The sequence below is a fragment of the Cetorhinus maximus genome, chromosome 31, assembly GCF_964194155.1.
Source record: "Cetorhinus maximus chromosome 31, sCetMax3.hap1.1, whole genome shotgun sequence".
In the NCBI taxonomy this organism is placed as follows: Eukaryota; Metazoa; Chordata; class Chondrichthyes; order Lamniformes; family Cetorhinidae; genus Cetorhinus; species Cetorhinus maximus.
In genome coordinates, this window is record NC_135909.1 from 15,261,445 (window position 1) to 15,282,775 (window position 21,331).

Below are 21,331 nucleotides of genomic sequence, written 5' to 3' on the forward strand. Positions count from 1 at the left end.
GCCCGAGAGCAGCAGTGAGAGAGAGAAGGAGAGAAGAGTGAGAGCGGTGGGGGGGGATAAAGAGCTGTGAGGGAGGGGTTGGAGCAAACCGGCCATGTTTATAATAAATAGTCAAAGCATGATATCAGGGGAAAGAAGGGAGCTGGTTGGTTTGTGCAGATTTCTCAAAATGAGGCATTGATTAAACGAGGAGCTGGAAAATTAAACATTTCAATCAGGGCAATTATAAGAGTATTAGTGCAGAACAGGTCTTGAGGTATTTAATATAAATAACAATTTAAACAAGGTGCAAACTGGATTCTAAAAGAGGGAATAGAGGTTTGTTTTCGATCATGGATGGGCAGCTGAGACCTGTTGTTTGCAGTTCCTGCCCCATGTGGGAACCTCAGGACACTTCATATGTCTTGGGAGCCACATGTGCAGGAAGTGTCTCCAGCTGCTTGAGCTCGAGCTCAGGATTTCCGAGCTTGAGGGGCAGCTGGAGTCACTGTGGAGAATCAGGGAGGATGAGAGATCGCTGGATCGTACATTCCAGGAGCTGAACACCTCAAAGGGAGAGAGAGAGAGGTCAGGATAGTAGATGAGTGGCAATCCGGAAGAGGAGGAAAAGGCAGGAAATGCAGGAGTGTTCGGGTTGTGTGCCACTGTCAAACCGGTATTCGGCATTGGAGACTGCTGGGAATGGTGACACCCAGAAGGAGTGCAGTCCAGACAATGGCATCAATGGGCAAGAAACTGCACAGGAGGGAACAGCAAAGAGTAGAAATGCAGTCATTAGTGGAGATTTCATAGTCAGGGGGACAGACAGGCATTTCTGTCACCGTCATTGAGAGTCCCACATGGTGTGATTTCCCTGCAGATGTGCTCCTCTATCTCCCTCTCTCTCACCTTTTTGGAGGCCAATTGAATATCCCCGTGAGTGTGATCATCCTCTTATTATTCCTCAGCTCCAATAAATGAATTCTGCCCTTGTCCTTTTGAGGATATTGTCTCTTACCAAGATTACAGTGACTTCCTTAATTAGTACTGCCATCCCACCTCCCTTTTCCCTTCTCTATCTTTTCTGAACACTTTGCATCAGTGAAAATTAAGCACCCAGTCCTCACCATTTTTAAACCACGTTTTCATCATTGCCACGACATCATATTCCCACATGGCAATTTGTGCTTCTAGCTCATCAACATTATTCACCACACTTTATGCCATAATACACATGTCCTTGTATCGCTCTTAGATTCCTTCTTCATCTACTCCTATCTTGTATGTTCCCACTTCTTCCACAGTTATTCCTCAGCTCTGCTTCTATATACTGATGTCCACCCTGTGCCTATTTAGTTCAAACCCTCCTGAATCACACAAGTGCCTCTCCCCATGAGGAAATTGGTCCCAGTCCTATTAAGGTGCAACCTGTTCCTTTTGAATAGGTGTTTCCTGCCCCTGAACTGGTCCCAATGTCCCAAGAACCTGAATCCCTCCCTCCTGCACCAGCCTCAAACCACATATCGATTCTCCCCATCTTCACATTTCTACTCTCACTAGCACGTGGCACTGGCAGTAATCCCGAGATTACTCCCTTTGAGGGCCCACTTTTTAACTACCTCTCTAGGTGCTGGAATTCTGACTGAGGGAGCTCAATACCTGTCCTCCCCGTGTCATTGATACCGACGTGTACGACAACCTCTGGCTCACTCCCTTCCCCCTGCTGGGTTCTCAGCTATTTACAATTTATATTAATGACTCAGATGAAAGGACAGACTAGACAAAGTTGCTGACAGTACATGGATAGGTGGGAAAGGAAGTTGTGAGGAGGACACAGAATCTACAAAACAATATAGATATGTTAAGTCAGTGGGAAAAATGTGGCACGTGGACTATACTGTCAGAAAATGAGAGGATTTCCACTTTGGTGGGACAAATAGAAAAGCAGATCATTATATGAATGTGAAGAGATTGCAAAATACTGCGGTTCAGACAGATCCTGGACATGAATCACAAAAAGTTAACATGTAGCTCGAGCAAGTAATTAGGAATGCAAATGGAATGTTGGTCTTTATTGCAAAGACAATGGAGAATGAAAGCAGAGATGCCTTGCTACAACTGTACAGGGCATTGGTGAGACTACAGCTCGAACACTGTGGACAGTTTTGGTCATCTTGTCGAAGGAGCGACATATGCCCAACATCGCCATCATTCTGATGGCCACCTTTGTGTGTGGCTGCATCAAACTGTGCGTAGACCCCCGGTTCACAAACACCAAGTGTCACTACGTGCTGAGGTTCTACCTGTCCCTGGTGTTGCGAAGGATGGGTCTGGCCACGCTGCCGCGGAACGCTCCAAGTTGTTGGACCATGCCATACCACCTGTCCCTTGTGGAAGAATTTATGCAGAGAAATACTTTTGACCACAAGTCCTTCAGACAGTGGTCGGCACGTAATGTCCTAGAGGCCCTGCGGGAAAAGGAGATGGTGGATCCTGTCGGGTGGTTCCCCGAGTAGACTGTCAAAGTCATTTGGCAGAATGCCTCATCACCAGAACTTTCCAACAAGCACCAAGATGTAGCTTGGCTGGTGGTGAGAAAGGCCCTCCCTATCAGATCCTTCCTGCACGCCAGGAGTCTCACCCCCTCCGCACGCTGCCCTTGAGGTGGCTGTAGTGGGGAAGTGACCATTGTTCACCTCCTTGTGAAATGTGCCTTTGTGGAAAGTCTGGGGAGAGATGCAGCGGTTTTTGTCGAGGTTCATCCCGAGCAGTTCTGTGACACAGGATGCTGTGCTCTATGGGCTGTTCCCAGGGACACACAACGAGACAAACATCAACTGCAGCTGGAGGATCATCAACTTGGTAAAAGATGCCCTTTGGTCTGCCCGAAACTTGTTGATCTTCCAGTGCAAAGAGTTGCCCCTGACTGAATGTTGCAGACTGGCACATTCCAAGGTCCAGGACTATGTGCTGAGGGATGCACTAAAGCTTGGGACAGCCGTCACAAAGGCGCAATGGGGAAAGGTCACTGTCTAAGACCTTTCTGCCATAGTGCACCGAGGGGCTGGGAATTGTATGGACCCCTCGACTGTATGACTCACAAGGAATGTATATAGTGAAAGCGACATGTGTCTCAATTATATTGAAGCACTTCAGAGTGCAACATGTTGTATATCGATAACTCCAATACCATTGCACTGTCTGACTGTCTGTGATGACCATATTGAAAATACTGTAATGTTCATTGCTGGTATTAATTGCTCCTCGTGATCCATGTGGAAAAGTTGAATATGATTGCACTTTTTGTGATGGCCATTTGGAAATGTTTTGTAATGTTCTTTCAGATATTTTATGAATAAAGTATATTTTTCCAAAAAAAAAAGTAGTTCAGAGAAGGTTCACTCGGTTTATTCCTGGGATGAGGGGTTGTCCCTTGAGGAAACATTGAGCAGTTTGGGCCAATAGTCATTTAAGTTTAGAAGAATGAGAGGTAATCTTATTAGATCTTAAAATGTTCTGAGAGGGAAAGATGCTGAGAGGGTGTTTCCCCTCATGGGGGAATCTAGAACAAGGTGGGGGGGCACAGTTTCAAAATGATGGGTCTCCTTCTTAAGACAAAGATGAGGAGAAATTTCTTCTCTCAAAGGATCTTTAATCTTTGAAATTCTCTACCTCAGACAGCAGTGGATGCAGGGTCATTGAATATGTTCAAAGCTGAATTACACAGATTTTTGAATGACAAAAGCCTTGTTACTGTTAGTTAAACAGGTGACGGGCATTGATTATCCCACCTAAACAGAATAAAAAGATGCAGCTGAAACACTTTGTGGGGAAGCTACTTGGAAGTCTGTAGCACTGAGGAGCTGTCTTGAAAATAAACCAGCATGAACAAAAAGACCAGCCTGGATTAATTCTTCCACCACAACTTCTTATTGTGAATAACAAAGGCCACAATCAGATCATCCATGATCTTATTGAATGGCATTGAAGGCTAGGGTGGACAAATGGCTAACTCTTGCTCCTATTTCTTATGTTCTTATGTAGTGTGATGGAGGCAGGTTCAAACAATGTCTTCAAAAGAGATTTGGATTAACTGAAAAGGAAAAATGTGCAGAGCTACAGGAAAAGGTGGTGAAGTGGCACAAGATGAATATAACCAGCACAGACATGACAGGTTGAATGGCCACCTCCTGGACTGTGACCGTTCTATGATTCTATGAATGAACTACCTGTCAATCTCTCTTACAGTATATGACTCTGGGTGGAATTAACTCAGTCTGTCACTCTCTGTCACCAAATCAGAGTATGGAATTTACTTTGTCAGTCTCTTACAGTACAGGAAACAGCTAATGATTTTTGCTCGTGTCCTTTTATCAGAAATAGATAGGCTCTACTGGTCTCAAAAGTACTCAAGGTGAAACACATCAACTACTCCTCCATCTACACTCCAGTTGAAAGTCAGCCAACAAGAACATACCTTCACAGAAAGCGAGAGACCGACTTCCATGCCCAACATCCACCCTGATGCAAAAGGACGCCTCATTTGTCAGTTTGTGTTTCTGGCCTTTGGTTTTGTGAGCAACAACTGCAATAATTCACTGTCAAAATCATGTGGCTGCTGGGAGTCTTAAATAAAGACAGAAAATTCTGCAAATATGCAGCAGGTAGGCAGCATCTGTGGAGAGAGAAACAGAGTTCACATTTCAGGACAATCAGCCTGTAATAAAACACTTACTGACATCTGCTCATGGTGGCTGCAACTCCCACAATTCTTTGCCCGAGAAACCGCTGTATCCAATACATTGACTTTCCCAGGCACAGAGTGTGCATATTCCCCAGGGTCGGCCCCAAGGCATTCTGATCCCAAACTTTTACCACTGCCACTTGTCTACCCATTCCACCAACCTGCCTATATCCTGTCTATATCTTTAGCTCTGAAGAAGGGTCATGCAGAATTGAAAAGTTAACTCTGTTTCTCACTCCACAGATTATGATGTCAGAACTGAGTTTTTCCAGCATTTTCTGTTTTTACACTTATATCCAGTTGAAGTTTAACACTATCTTCCTCACTGTTCATAATACCTCCAACTTTCATGAACTCTCCAAATTTTGAAATGATGCTCTGTACACCAAGGTCTAGGCCATTCATTTATATCAGGAAGTGCAGGGGTCCTCACACCGACCGCTGGGGAACTCCGCTTTCAACCTTCCTCCAGTCTGAAAAACAACCATTCACCACTACCCTCTGTTTCCTGTCACTCAGCCAATCCCATATCCATGTTGCTCTGTCCCTTTTATTCCATGAGCTGTAACTTTGTTGACAAGTCTGTTGTGTGAGACTTTATCAAATGCCTTTTGGAAATCCATGTAAAGCACATGAACAGCATCACCCTCCCCAACCCTCTCTGTTACCGCATCAAAGACTCGGTACAAACGGGAGAATCCGGGACGCAGCGGTGAGGATGGGGGAGGCGCTGCACCATCGGCTTCACGGCGCCGACCCGCTCCCCGTCCCCGCGGCGGCGGCGCTGAGAGTCGGTGTTAATGAGGCAACGATAACCCAGATTCAGCTTCCTGGTGCCGCACCGCGCATGCTCCGCGCAGCAGGCGTTTTCCGGTGGCTTGGCCTTCCCGCAGCTGCGCAGTGAGACCCTTCTGATGGAGATAGGGCGTATTCCCTTACGCGTGGCACTCTGGGATATATTGTTCACCATTTCGAGAATAATATTAGCGCAGTCGGTGATATTTGGACTCATAGCATCTGTGCCACCTTTTCGGAGCGAATTAGTCCAACTCCTCTGCTTGCACGAAAAATATCCTCATTTCTGTATTTGTCCAATTCCCTTTTAAAATTTACTTTTGAATCTGATTGAACCAGTCTTTCAGGCAAACACATTCCGGAACACAGCAATTTGCTGCTGAGAGAAATAAAATGCGTTCCCTCACAGCATCTTTACTTTTTTATATATCATGATTCTCCCACTTTCCAGCACTTGGTCCATAGTCTTGCAGGTAATGGCACTTGAGGAGCATATGCAGGCACCTTTTCAATCAGTTGAGAATTTCTGCCCCTGATACCAGTTCAGACAGTGAGTTCCAGACCCTGGATAACCTCTGAGTGAAAAAGACATCCTCAGCTCCTCTCTAATCTTTCTAGGAATCACTTTAAATCTGTACACACTGGTCACTGACCCCTTTGTGAAGGTAAATAGGCCCTGCCCATTTGCTCTATTCAGGCCCCTCACAATAATGTACATCTCAATTAAATCTCCTTTCAGCCTCCTCTGTTCCATGGAGAACTACTGCAGCCTACCTGACATATCCTCATTGCTTTATTTTTCCAGTGCTGGCAACATCCCAATAAATCTCCTCTGTATTCTCTCCAGAGCAATTACATCCTTTCTGTAATAAGATGACCAGAAGGCACACGGTACTCAAGTTGTGGCCTAATGACTTATACAGTTCCAGCATTACCCGCCCTCCACCCGCTCTTATATTCTATAGTCAGCTAATAAAGGAAATTGTTCTACATGCCCCCTGAACCACCTTATCGACCTCTGCTGATAATTCAAGGATCTTTGGACATTCACTTTCACTCCATCACTTCCTATACAACTCTGAACATTCTCCCATTAACAGTGTAGTTTGTTTTTCTTTGCCTTGTTTGACCTCCCTAAGTGCATCACCTCACACTTCCCCAGGTAGAATTCCAGTTGCCACTTTTCTGCGCACCTGACCAGTCCATTGATATGGGGGACTGAGCAACACAGAATGAATCATACTTTCCACACAATACCACTCACTGAAACAAAATTAATTCCAAACTCCCACAAAGTATGGGAAACTGAGTGCTGAATAATGCTGCCAAAGCTCACATAGAATACCAGAGACATTCAGATACAGGATTAATCCCATTTTCCCTAACAGTAATGAGAAATTATAAATACAGAATGATTCACACATTGACGTTTTGTGCCAATGACTGATACAGAATTAATCCCACCCTCACATACAGTACCAGACATTGACCCATAAAGAAGGAATCCCACTCTCACAAACTGTCCAAAAACAAAACGAAAATAAAAAACTGGAAAGACTCAGTCGGCTAGACAGCATCTGTGGAGAGAAAGACAGTGTTCACGTTATGAGCCAGTCTGACTCTTCTTCAGCTCTGAAGAACAGTCACATGGACTCGAAACGTTAACTCTGTCTTTCTCTCCGTAAATGCTGTCAGGCCAGCATTTTTTGTTTTTGTTTCAGATTTCTAGCATCCACAGTATTTTGCCTTTATCTCACAAACTGTCCCACAGACTGAGATACAGAATGAATCCTACACTCAGAGACACTACCTGTGACTGACAGATACAGAACAAATCTCGCTCACATACAGTAAGAGTTTGATGGACATGATATGTATCCCACAATCAAATTCACGACCAGAGGCTAATTGACGCAATTTAGATTTGACAACTGTCCAGTTGTGGCATATCACGATTTTCACATAGGAAATGGGAAATTCTAAACATAATACGAGACATCTTAACACGACTGGGGGACATTATGAGACCAGGAAGAAAATATTTACCCACAGAAAACGTCTTCAAAGAACAACAGGTAATATCTTCGGACAACAGGGGACACCTTCTGATCAGGTCACATTTTACAGAATGGAGAAGGAAAAAGTATAAGAGGGATCATGTTTACACTGACTGGAACAGATTTGCTCGACAGGAAAGTATTTTACACAACAGAGAATATCTCTTAACAGTTCCACAGCAGAGAGCACAGTTCCACATCAGACAGGACAGGACTGCAGCAGAGAGCACAGTTCTACAGCAGACAGGACAGAACTACAGCAGAGAGCACAGTTCTACAGCAGAGTGCAGAGTTATTTTCTTCTATTTGTCCATGGGACGTGGACATCGCTGGCTCGGCCAGCATTTATTGCCCAACCTTAATTGCCCTTGTTCTGAAGGCATTTAAGAGTCAAACACATTTCTGTGGGTCTGGAGTCAAATGTAGGCCAGATAAGTTAAGGGCGGTAGATTTCCTTCCCTAGAGGACATTAGTGAACCAGATGGATACTTACGACAATCGACAATGGTTTCATGGTCATCATTAGAATTTTAATTCCAGATGTTTTATTGATTCAAGTTCCACCATCTGCCGTGGTGGGATTGAACTCAGCAGTAAACACAGTTCCAAGCAGACAGCAAAGTTGCACAGCAGGGAAGATATTTTTAAAAAACGGGAAAGCACTTAAAACACCGCAACACATTTCAACAAGAGTACACATGCACAGGGAGCTAATTTAGGCAACAGCAAATTCGTTACGAATGTGGAACATATTTATGCAAGAGAGAACGCCTTTACATTAATGGTGATTCACTCCATGCTCCTTTGCCTTCCTATCGTCTTGCGTGCGGGCAGTCTCTTACTGCTCTTCTGTGTCGTCCTCTGTCTGTTACATTCTTGGGAGTGTTGCAAAGTGGAATTGAGTCGCCAGGGGGAGCCACCGAATACGTGTGCTCTTGTTGAACAAAAAAAGAATGAACATTGCTCAAACACAAAGATAAAAACAAAAAGCTAAAAGCTACTGCGGATGCTGGAAATCCAAAACAAAAACAGAATTACCTGGAAAAACTCAGCAAGTCTGGCAGCATCGGCGGAGAAGAAATCAGTTACACAACAAGATGTAGCAGCAAATCATCTTGACGTAGCAGCAAATCATGTCCAAGTAACAGAGTGGCGCAGCGGAAGCGTGCTGGGCCCATAACCCAGAGGTCGATGGATCGAAACCATTCTCCGCTATTTACCTTTTCATTAAAAGAAGAAAGAAACATTTGTCCTCTCCCCACAAATATACCTGATATTTCTTTACCGTACACAAGAATTTTAAGCGGCTTCTCGCTTCCATTAACCACTTCAGTCTGTAACAAATCTCTGTCATGTTTTTTAATCACACAAGCTGCAAATGCGGCAAACACACGCAAGCCGAGATTTTCTCTCATCCCATTTCTCCCAAAGAGCTGACACAGGCATGATGGTCCGAGTGGCCTTCTTTTGTTCTCTAACACGCTATTATTGCCTGAAGAGCAAACGCTATTCCCTTAAATGGAAAAAATGTGTATAGTGAATTTTATACGTATAAGCTGCAGTATGTCCGATCTACCGGACACCCTGCAGTAATTCACCATGCTAATTTGGACAACATTGTCCTCCCTTCGACATGTCCCATCGAGAGTATCAGCATAGCGGAGACAGCATCACGTCAAAACACAGTTAATCAATATTTAGGCAGGTTCCTTCTTAATCGCTGACTCAAAACATGGAATTCTGTCCCCCAAATCATCATGAACCAAGAACGTGAAGTTTCATTCCCTCGGGCTTGCATTCTACATATTGTGCTAAATAATTCTTTGAGTGTCTGATTGTTTCCTGTCTGGTTTTATCTGTTAATCACCGATCAAATTTTAACGAGTTCAGTTTATCGCTCATTCCCTCCTTATCGGACTTGCTTAAGGTGAAAACTGTAACATGTGTGTGACCATTCTCCTCGAACCGAATGCCTGCCTCTAACATATTGTGAGATTTTTAGATGCTCATTTACTGTCAGATTATTAATTAATTCTCCTTCGCTACTCCTTGGTGAATTTAGTAAAAACCTTTTGTCTTGTGGTTCAGTCTGCAGGGTAGAGGGCAGGAGAGATTCAATGGCAAAATAATTGGTGCTGCAAGGCTACAGGGAATGGTAAAGGAACAAGTAACAAAAAACAGAGATGAGTCTAAAGGAGTGTGAATGGAGGAATGATGAACAGCTGCCATTCGAAAGCAAAAACAAGAAAAAAATGAGATTAAAACCAAACGTGCAAAGAAAAAGGAACCAGAATGGGGAAGAGCTTACAGGCATAAGAACATTAGAGATAGGAGCAATAGGAGGCCTTTCAGCCCCTCGAGTCTACTCTGCCATTAAATAAGAGCATGGCTGATCTGATTATGGCCTCAACTCCACTTTCCTGCCTATCTCCCTCATTCCTTGATTTTCTTGTAAAATCTGTCTATTTCAGTCTGGAATATATTCAATGATCCAGCCTCCGCTGCTCTCTGGGAAAGGGAATTCCAAAGACTAACAATCATCTGAGTGAAGAAATTCCTCCTCATCTCCATCTTGAATGGGAGATCCCTTATTTTTAAAACTCTGCCCTTCTAGTTCACACTGCAAGTGTAATTCTCAGCTCAATCAGGATTGCTTAGTAAGGATCATTCTCTGCCATTTCTGCTGACTCCAGCATGATGCCACAACCAAACACATCTTCCCCTCACCCCCACTGTCAGAATTCTGTGGGGACCTTTCCCTCTGGGACAACCTGCTCCATTCCTCCATCACCCCCAAAACCTCAGCCTCCTCCCATGGCACCTTCCCATGCAAGCGCAGAAGGTGCAACACCTGCCCCTTTACCTCCGCCCTCCTCACCATCCAACGGCCCAAACACTCCTTTCAGATGAAGCAGCGCTTCACTTGCACTTCCTTCAATTTTGTCTACTGCGTTCGCTGCTCCCAATACAGTCTCCTCTACATTGGAGAGACCAAACGTAAGCTGGGTGACTGCTTTGTGGAACACCTTCAGTCGGTCCACAAGCATGACCTAGACCTTCCTGTCGCTTGCCATTTTTACATCCCATCCTGCTCTCATGCCCACATGTCCATCCTTGGCCTGCTGCAATGTTCCAGTGAAACCCAACACAAACTGGAGGAACAGCAGCTCATCTTCCAAGAAGACACTTTACAGCCTTCCAGATTTAACACTGAGATCAGCAACTTCAGACCATGAACTCTCTCCTGCAAGAGATTTGTTATATCAGTCACTTTCTGGGATTCTAAGTGAATTTGCGACTCGTTCTGAATCTCTTAAAAGTGATGTGTGTGAACATACAGATTGGGAGCATGAAGAGACCACTCAGTCCCTCACACCTGCTCGATATTCAAGAAGATAATGTTGAAGGGTCATTGGACTCGAAACGTCATCTCTTTTCTTCTCCACTGATGCTGCCAGACCTGCTGAGTTTTTCCAGGTAATTCTGTTTTTGTTTAAGCTAATGGCTGATTTGATTTTCGCCTCAACTCCAAATTCCAGTCTATCCCGGATAACCTTTCACCCCTTTGCTTATCAAGCATCTATCTACTTCTGCCTTAAAAATATTTAACTACCCTGTGTTAGTTTGAGTGTGCGTTTGACTCATTTTCAGCCAGTGCTATTGCATGTGAATGTGGAAATCATTCTGAATCTGAAATCTCTGGTATTGCATGGGAGTGCAGCAATCAGTCTGCATCTGTTATTCTCTGGAGCTGTGTATGAGTTTGGCAGGCATTCGAATCAGTCACTAGGATTTATATATAAAGCTCTCGTACTGTGAGTGAATTGATATTCACTCTAGTTCAGTCAATTGCATTCTATGTCTGTGATGCTATGTCAGTGTGGGAACCATGTGTGTTTTTGAGTTCCTTGTGCTTTTTGTGAGTATGGGATTAATTCTCTATCTATCAGTGGGATTACTTCTGTATCTATAATTCTCTAGTACGATACGGAATTGTGGGATTCATTTATTGCTTTTCAGTCACGTGTGTGTGTGTCTGTGTGTGTGGTCTTCCATTTGTATCTCTCAGCACCTGTTAGCATATGTGAGTCTTGGACTCTCTCTAAATCTATCAGTGGTATAATTGGCGTGTGATCAGCAGTGGTGGCCTGGTATTGCTGCTGATCCAGAATAATATTCCAAGGTTTCGAATCCTACCACGCTAAATGGTGAAACCTGCTCTGGTACCTAAACTCCATTGTGTTGTGTGGCACTGCCACTGTGCTAAATGGGATAGATTTCAAACAGACCAACAACAATGTACTTGATTTTAAAATGGCAGCAAGCCACTCAGTTCTATTAAAGGAATAAAACCGAATGAACCAGGAATCTCGGTCAATACTTACTAACGTTTTGGCACTAGTCAAGCAACCGCCTCACATAGTCATACTCATGGGAACATTCCTAACAATCTCCCAGATACCACCACCACTGAAAGGACAGATCACCAGCAGATATGACAGTTGCCCTGGGAGTCCTCAAAATCGATTCCAGTCTCATGGCATCAGGTCAACCATGGTCAAGGAAACTCCCTGCAGATTAATACGTACTGACGCCCACCATCCACTCTTCAGCTCATGAAGCAGTACTCCTCCTTGTTGAACACCACGTGGAGGACGCACTGAGGATGGCAAGGGCACAGAATGCAAGCTGGGTGGGTCCATCACCAAAAATATCCTTGTAGCACCACCGCAGACCTGGTCTGCGGCAGATGGTGAGGAGAAAATCATTTTTGAACTCATCCTCAACAACCTGCCTGTGGCAGATGTATCTATCCATGGCTGGAGCGGTAGGAGTGAACACCGTACAGTCCCTATGGAGATGAAGACACATATTTACATCGAGGATACACTCCATTGTGTTGTGTGGAACTACCACAGTGCTAAATGGCATATATTTCAAACAGATCTAACACCTCTAGTCTTGTTATCCATGTGGTGCTGTGGGTCATCAGCTGCAGAATTGTACTTAGCCACAATCTGTAACCTCATGGCCCGGCATATTCTCCACTCTACCATTACTATCAAGTCAGGGGATCAACCCTGGTTTAATGAAGAGGGCAGGAGGGCATTCCAGGAACAGGACCAGGCATAATTAAAACTGAGGTGTCAACCTGCTGAAGCCACAAAACAAGACTAATTTCGTGCCAAACAACATAAGCAGCAAGTGATAGTCCGAGTTGAGCAATTCCACAACCAACGGGTCAGATCTAACTGTGCAGTCCTGCCACATCCAGTCATGAATGGAGGTTTCACAAATAGCCCCATCGTCAAAGTTTGAGGAGCCCAGCACATCAGTGCAAAAGATAAGGCTGAAGTATTCGCAACAACCTTCATGCAGATGTGCTGAGTGGCTGATCCATGTCGGCCTCGTTCGGAGGTCCTCAGCATCACAGATGCCAATCTTCAGTACACTCGATTCATTCCACCTGATACAAAGAAACGGCTGAAGGCACTGGGTGCTGCAAAGGTTATGGGCCCTGACAATGTCCCAGCAATAGCACTGTAGGCATGTGATCCAGAACTTGCTGCATCCCTGGCAAAAGCTGTTCCAGTATGGCTCCTACACTAGTATCTATCCAGCGATGTTGATATTTGCCCAGGCATGTCCTCTATAAAAAAAACAAGACAGATCCAACCTGGCCAATTACTGCCCCATCAGTCTACTCTCCATCATTAGTAAGGTGATAGAAGGGGCCATCAACAGTGCTAACAAGTGGCAATAACCTACTCACTGGCGCTCAATTTGGATTCCACCGGGGCCACTCAGCTCCTGACCTCATTGCAACCTTGGTTCAAACATGAACAGAAGAGCTGAACTCCAAAGGTGAGTCGAGAGGGACTGCCCTTGACATCAAGGCAGCATTTGACAGAGTTTGGCATCAAGGAACCTTAGCAACACTGGAGTCAATAGGAATCAGGGGGAAAGCTCTCCGCTGGCTGGAGTCATTTCTAGCACAAAGGAAGGTGGTTGTGATCATTGCAGATCAATCATCTGAGTCCCAGGATGTCACTGCAGGAGTTATCCAGAGAAGTATCCAAGGCCCAATCAACTTCATCTGCTTTAGCAATGACTTTTGTCCATCAACTGCGGGAAATGGGAATGTTTTCTGATGATTGCACAATGGGCAGCACCATTCACAACTCCTCAGGTACTGAAGCAGTCCATGTCCAAATACAGCAAGACCTGGACATTAACCAAACTTGGCCTGATAAGTGGAAATTATCATTCGCACCACAGAAAAGCCAGGCAACGACCATCTCCAACAAGAAAGAAACTAATCATCGCTCTTTGACATTCTTTGGCATTGCCATTACTCAATTCCCAACTATCAACATCCTGGTGGTTACCATTGACCAGAAACTGAACTGGACTAGGCATATAGATACAGTGGCTACAAGCACAGGTCAGAGGCTAGGAATCCTGCGGCAAGTAACAAACCTCCTGGCTCTCCAAAGCCAACTCACCATCTGTAAGGCTCTTGTCAAGACTGTGATGGAATACTCTCCATTTGCCTGGATGAGTGCAGCTCCAAACACACTCAAGCATCTAGACACAACCCAAAACAAAGCTGCCCACTTGATTGGCAACCCATTCAAAAACATTCACTCCCTCCACCACTGATGCACAGTTGTAGCAGTGTGTACCATCTGCAAGATACACTACAGAAACTCACCATTCCTCCTGAAACAGCACCGTCCAAACCCACGACCACCAGTTTTTAGAAGGGCAAAGGCAGCAGGCACATAGGGACATCACCACCTGGAAATTTCCCTTGAAGTCACTCACCACCCTGACTTGGAAATATACTGCCATTCCTTCACAGTTGCTGGGTCAAAATCCTGATGTTCCTTCCCTTAACAGCACTGTGGGTGTACCTACACCACATGGACTGCTGCGGTTCAAGAAAGCAGTTCACCACCACCTACACAAGGGAAACTAGGAATGGCCAATAAATGCTGGCCTAGCCAGCAATGCCCACATCCCATGAATGAATAGGGAGAATAAAAAAAAAACAGCTGCCCCTTTCAGCATCTGGCACTGAACGTGTGTTGAGAATTATTGTCTATCTGTCAGTCTCTGTCACTCAGTGTATGTGACTGAGTATGGGATTCATTGTATAACATTCAGTCTCTGGGATTGTTTACGTTTTGATTCATTCGATGCAAATTTTCAGCTCAGTTACAGACCACTGCTGTGGTAGCTATTAAGCAAGCAATGTTTGGAAGTTATGGCCCAGTGTTAAATGTCTGTCACTGTGAACACATTTGTGAAAGATAATGTATCTTTCAACCTGCTACTCACTTGGGATGCGGGTGTAACTCAGGTTATACTGATTGATTTGATCTGTGACACTCAGTCTGATTCTGAGTGAGAATTTTGATATGGATGTAAAATGAGATCAGTCTGGAACTGGCACAGTATTCTCAATCTGACATTGAACATTTAGGATTAGTATGAAAGTTACAGCTCAGTTCATACTCATCGAATTGATGTTGTATCTTTTTGTTTCATAAAACTGGAATCAAGGTTTGTATCTCAGGTTATACTCGCTTTCAGAATATCTCACTCGGATAATGTACTTGAGTTTTGGATTTGCATCTAATGTATATGTCAGGACAGACATTGGGAATTGGCACTGCAATTTATAAACCCGTGATGTGTGCAAATATTGTACAGGTACTTCACATGAATCTCAGAGTATATTATTCAGGTTTATTCTGTAAACTTGAAACTGACACCGTCGTGTCCGTTTTATCTGATATTTAAATGTTGACATGGAAACAGCGTCTGTCTTTCCTGCTCTGTTTGATTGATGGATTGAAAATATCACTCTGGAACTGATGACCTGCCTGTGTCTCTGTGCTCTGTCAGTTATAAAGTACGTACTGTGTGAGAGGAGCTGGCGGGAATCTTCATTTTAACTTGGCTTGTGGAAACATCACATTTATTCCGGATCCTTCTTTTATTTGCCTGTATATTTTAGAATATAGAGTATATTTTTGAACTCAAGTGCAACTGAGGTTGAAGACAACGATTCCTTTAGTGTAATCTGTCTATTAATAATCATTATGAACGGGTTGAGAGTCTGTAGCTCTAATTGGATACTCTGTTCACAAATTCCTAACCAATTGGAGAGCCAGGGAGAAGAAATTGGAAGTTTGGATTTTCAAATTCGAAATGCCCGCCAATTTCAGTACCGGAAAAATACAAAATAACTGAACGCCAGTTTGAATGTGTCAATCTCTTATCTGTAACCTGCGGTAATAAGGCCCCGTTCAGCAATTTAAATCAGCTCAAATCAGTGGAAAAGCAAATACGTATAGATTACCAACCAACTCCTTCACACAAACTTCACAGGGACTGAGAAAAGCGGCTGATTTCTGATCCTCTCCATTAAAAGCGGCCGGGAATGTTACAACAGGGAGTGCGGAGAGAATCCCCGACACCAAACCGCCTGGGACAGGCAGCTTTGTGTCCGGAGAATAGGGAGACCCGGGGGGAGGGGGGCGGGTGCAGATCTGAAACCGCAGAAATGGACTCAGGTCCTGTGAGTGCTCAACTCTCACTGATTCCGGCCTCGGGGAAAACTGCGGAATAAACAGATCAGCCCGAAAATGTCCGCTCCGTTTCCGAGTTTACTCTGTTCCTGGAGCGGCGCTCAGATCACGCGAGAGTAAAAACAAAGCATTTATTGCACCAGTCGTGGCATTTTTCATGAATGTACCGGGAGAAACTTGATATTTATGACTATGAAATATTTATGAAAATGTCGACTCTGACTCTGTCTTTCGATTCTTCAGTTCACTAAAGCGGGAGATGTGGGAGCAGAGAAACAGCGCAATGCAGAGAGGGAACTGAAAACACAAGTAAACAAACCAGAAACAGATAAATCCACCGTTACAATAACTCCATCTCCTGACAGGGAGCAGCCCTTTCAATGATCCAGTGAGTGGCTCTGAAAAGAGCCTTTGGGTTATTAGATTAAAGAATGGCCGCTTCACTTGGTCTTCGAGGCCGCAGCGGCGCTGGTTTTCTTGGGCAGCAGCACGGCCTGGATATTAGGCAGCACACCGCCCTGAGCGATGGTCACCCCTCCCAGCAGCTTGTTGAGCTCCTCGTCGTTGCGGACGGCCAGCTGCAGGTGTCTGGGGATGATGCGGGTCTTCTTGTTGTCCCGGGCCGCGTTACCGGCCAGCTCGAGGATTTCAGCCGTCAGATACTCGAGCACAGCAGCCAGATAGACCGGGGCTCCAGCACCCACACGCTCAGCATAGTTGCCCTTTCTCAGGTGCCTGTGAACACGGCCTACCGGGAACTGCAGTCCAGCCCGGGAGGAGCGAGACTTCGGCTTGGACCGAGCTTTACCACCGGTCTTTCCTCTTCCAGACATCTCACAATCTCACAAACACTTTCACAGAGAATGAGGAAATCCTCTCACATTCGCTTCTCTTATAGCTTCGGGAGGAATGGTGCTGCGGGCATTGCTGATTGGTCACTTTGTGCTGCGTCTCATAATGTTGTTCATATCACCAATCAGCTATCTACTGAACTCACCAATCCGGAGACTCCACGGAGTGAGGGCGGAAAATAACGGCGCCAAATTATCAGATTCGAACCGATCTTTTTTCAAATTTTAAAAGCCCGCCAAATTTTTTAAAAATGAAATAAAACGGACTTCTTAGAACATAGTACGAATTGGAAGTTTTAAAAATACGCGTCCCTGATGGGACTATTTCACATTTTATCCAATGTTCCAAATCGCTTTTAGAATCCGTGATCCGGGGGTGAATCTCGATCCTTTATGAAACCCTGTCAGCAGCCGCAGAAAGTCCCATTTACATCGTTCTGCAAACGGACGGAATATTGTAGATATTTATGACAGACAAAACTGACCATTTTTGCCAGCGTTGAGACTGAAGGTTGCTTCACAACCGGGGCTGATAGGAAATGAACTGATCGATTATTGAGACCAAACTTGACCAGAACTGGAGACTGACGCATTTGCTTCTATTCTCTCTCTCTCCAAAACCAGGGAAAGGGGCCGAATATTAACGCGCGCGTCTTCAAACAAAGCGCCGAGGGTAATCGGCAAGTCATTAATTGATGAGGCATTATTAACCTGACTAAATAATTGAACGAGGGTTAAATCTACATTACCGAGAATCGCTGTGATTGAAACAAAAAGAAAATAACAATTAGATAATTCAAAATTCTTCACAGTAAAAATCATAACTTTAGAAGTGGAGCAATCGTATAGCTTTTTCAGAGAGATTGTGGGTGGCTCTTAAAAGAGCCGTTGTGTTTTGAATCTGTTTTTGAGTCAGTTCTGGGGTTTTACTTGGAGCTGGTGTACTTGGTCACCGCCTTTGTCCCTTCCGACACGGCGTGCTTGGCCAGTTCCCCGGGCAGCAGCAGGCGCACGGCGGTCTGGATCTCCCGGGAGCTGATGGTGCTGCGCTTGTTGTAATGGGCCAGGCGGGAAGCCTCACCCGCGATGCGCTCGAAAATATCGTTTACGAACGAGTTCATGATGCTCATGGCCTTGGAGGAGATGCCGGTGTCGGGGTGAACCTGCTTCATCACTTTGTAGATGTAGATGGCGTAACTCTCCTTCCTCGACTTTCGCCGCTTCTTGCCGCCCTTTCCTGCCGGTTTAGTCACCGCTTTCTTGGCGCCCTTCTTAGCAACTGGTTTCTTCTTCTCATCAACCATCCTCAATCTCAATTTCAGACACAGAAATAAACCAAACCCCTTCCGTCCGCTCATTATATAGACAGTTTGACAGATATATGCTAATGAAGAATGGGAGAACAATGATTCTGATTGGACATTTTTAATACTATACACGTCATCTATTTTTGTGATTTTCCGAATGGATTGATCAATAGACCAATTATATTTAGCTTTCTCCACCAATCATAAGCCTCCTTACTAAAATCAGGAAATACATTTTACAAAGACCCTCTCCAGCCGGAGTTTCTCAGTGTGTAAAGATACACGGGAAATGTCGTCTGGCTGTCGGTGCGAGGGACTGTATAGGAATGTGGGGTTCCTTCAGGAATTGTGAGGCTCTGGTAATGTGCGTGATTTATTCACTGTCTGATGCTGTGTGTGAGTGTGGGGTTCCTTCACTGTTTGGAAGGCCGTGGTACAGTGTGCGAGGCCTGGATTTATTCTGTGTCTGTGACTTGATGGGACCATGTCTCAATGTTGGATTCGTTTGATATCCTGAGGCTCATTGTGCATCTGTCCGTTATTGGTGTATGTAAGTGAAATCATTCGCTTCTTGGGACTACACGCCAGTGCGAAATTAAATCAGTATGTGTTTCTCTCCGCCACGAAAATTATTGGATTTATTCTGTACCTGTCAGTCTCTGTAACTGTATGTTAATAATTTTTTTTATTTGTCAGTCTCTGGCATTGTAGGTCAGAGTTGTATTGATTCGATGTCTTTCAGTCTGTGTTACTATCTCTGAGTCTGAACTTCTCATTCACTGTCAATGTCTGATAATGTGTGTGAATGTGAGATAAACTCTGTACCTGTCAACATCCGTTGCTGAATAGGAGTGTGAAATTCAGTCTGTATCGGTCAGTCTCTGGTACTGATTCAGAGTGTGTGATTCAATCTCAACAGGCCCATCTGTTGCAATTTTTGACAGAAGTAATCCCACTGTCACTTACAGCACCAAAGAGTGTTAAATGTTGAATTTGCCTCAATGGATAGTATTGGATATGAGTGGGATCAATTCTCTCTCATTCCGTGGCACTGTACGGGAGCTTGCAATTCATTTTGTTTCTGTTGGACTCTGGTACCCTGTGTAAGCGTTGATGCCTTTTTGTAACTCAGTGCCTGATGTCTTCAGAAATCAAGGATTCATTTTGTCTCTATCAGTCCTTGGCTCTGAGATTCCTCTGTGTTTCTTAGTCTGTGGCATTGTGTGAATGTCAGATACATTCTGTATCTCTACATCTCTGGGACAATTTGAGAATCACCCTGTATCTATCAGTCAATGTGCTTTGTGTGATGTGGGATTCATTTTGTATCTGTCACTCTCTGGCACTGTGGTGAATGTGGTTTTGTTTTTTAATGTATATCTTTCAATCTCCAGTACATTGTGACTATGGAATTCATTCTGTTTCTGATAGTCTCTGGCATGGTGTGCATGCTGGGATTCATTCTGTATTAGTCTCTATTTTACTGTGCATGTATTGGTCTTCATACTGTATGTCTCAGTGTCTGGTGTTGTGTAAGATTTGCTGAGTAGTCTCTGGTGCTATATTTTTTTTATTCATGTGATCTGGGCTTTGGTGGCTGGACCGGCATTTATTGCCCATCCCTTGTTGCCCTTGAGAAGGTGGTGGTGAGCTACCTTCTTGAACCGTTGCAGTCCATGTGTTGTGGGTGCACCCACAGTGCTGTTAGGAAGGGAGTTCCAGGATTCTGACCCAGCAACAGTGAAGGAAGAGCGATATAATTCCAATTCAGGATGGTGAGTGACTTGACTGTAGGTGAGAGAGACAGTTATTGTTTAGTTCTCAGTCTTTGATGCTGCATGTGACTCTGGGATTGATTGTGTATCTGTATGTCATATTTATCTCAGAAATAGTGTTCAAAATGCTAAGTTTAACACCTTCAAATATTTAGGAAAGTAGATTTATCATCCCCATCCTTACCTGGTCTGGCTTATATTGGATCCTAGGACCAAGAACAGCAATGAAGTTGACTCTGAACTGCCATCTACAATTGCCGAGTAAACCACTCAGTTGTATTCAAAAAGGCAGCGCACCAACATGTCAGTTTGTGTGTGATGTGAGTTTGTGACTATCTTTCACTGTCAGTGCTACTTTGTGTCTGTGTCAGATAAATGGAATATTATTCAGACTCAGGAATTTTGAGTGTAGTATTTAGTATGTATCTGTCAGTTTCTGGTACTGGACATGTCATTGATAATCATTCTGAATCTGTCAGTCTCTGCTACTCTGACAGTGTGGGATTCATTGCATAACCTTCAGTTTCTGAGACTGTTTACAAGTCTAGGTTCAGTCCATGTTGAAATTTCAGAACAGAAACAGGCCATTGATGCTGTAGGTTCTAATAAAGTAATCGAGTTTGACCTAGTATTAAATCCCTTTGTGTGTGAACACACTTATGAAAGCTCAGGTATCTTTGGATCTAACACTCCATTGCTGTGTAAGTGTAATTCACTTTGTAATAATCAAATTGATACATTTTTATTTAAGCAGACTGTGAGAATTTTAAACTTGCCTGTTGTGCTCAGTTTGCTCTGTGAGACTGAATACAGTTTCTGCCATTCTGATACTCTGAGCTTTTCAGACTGGTATGTGGTCTCTATCTCAGTCTGTACTAATCAAATTGTAATTGTGTCATTGAGGTTAATGGTCTAGGTGAGTTTCAAACTGGAATCTGAGTTTGCAGCTGAAGGTTATACTATATTTCAATGGCATTTCAACACTCCACCCTGCTGTCATGCCCACATGTCTGTCCTTGGCCTGCTGCATTGTTCCAGTGAAGCTCAACACAAACTGGAGGAACAGCACCTCATCTTCCGACTAGGCACTTTACAGCCTTCCGGACTGAACATGGAGTTCAACAATTTTAGATCATGAACTCTCTCCTCCATTCCAACCCCCTTTCCGATCCCCCCTTTTTCCAATAATTTATATAGATTTTTCTTTTCCCAACTGTTTCCAT

At 44.2% G+C, this 21,331-nt stretch overlaps 2 protein-coding genes across 3 annotated transcripts in view; one reads left to right on the forward strand and one right to left on the reverse strand.

The window, feature by feature from the left end:
- The window catches only part of LOC144670298 (uncharacterized), a 940,207-nt gene that overhangs the window by 233,580 nt on the left and 685,296 nt on the right, over positions 1-21,331 (forward strand). The window lies entirely within an intron of this gene.
- On the reverse strand, positions 17,775-18,330 carry LOC144670270 (histone H2B). The gene has a single exon (XM_078532758.1). It carries the CDS (start codon positions 18,328-18,330, stop codon positions 17,953-17,955), a length of 378 nt encoding a protein of 125 aa, XP_078388884.1. The 3' UTR covers positions 17,775-17,952.

Coding starts and splice junctions, on each gene's coding strand:
- LOC144670270 (XM_078532758.1), bottom strand. CDS start 18,330: ATGGTTGATGAGAAGAAGAAACCAGTTGCTAAGAAGGGCGCCAAGAAA.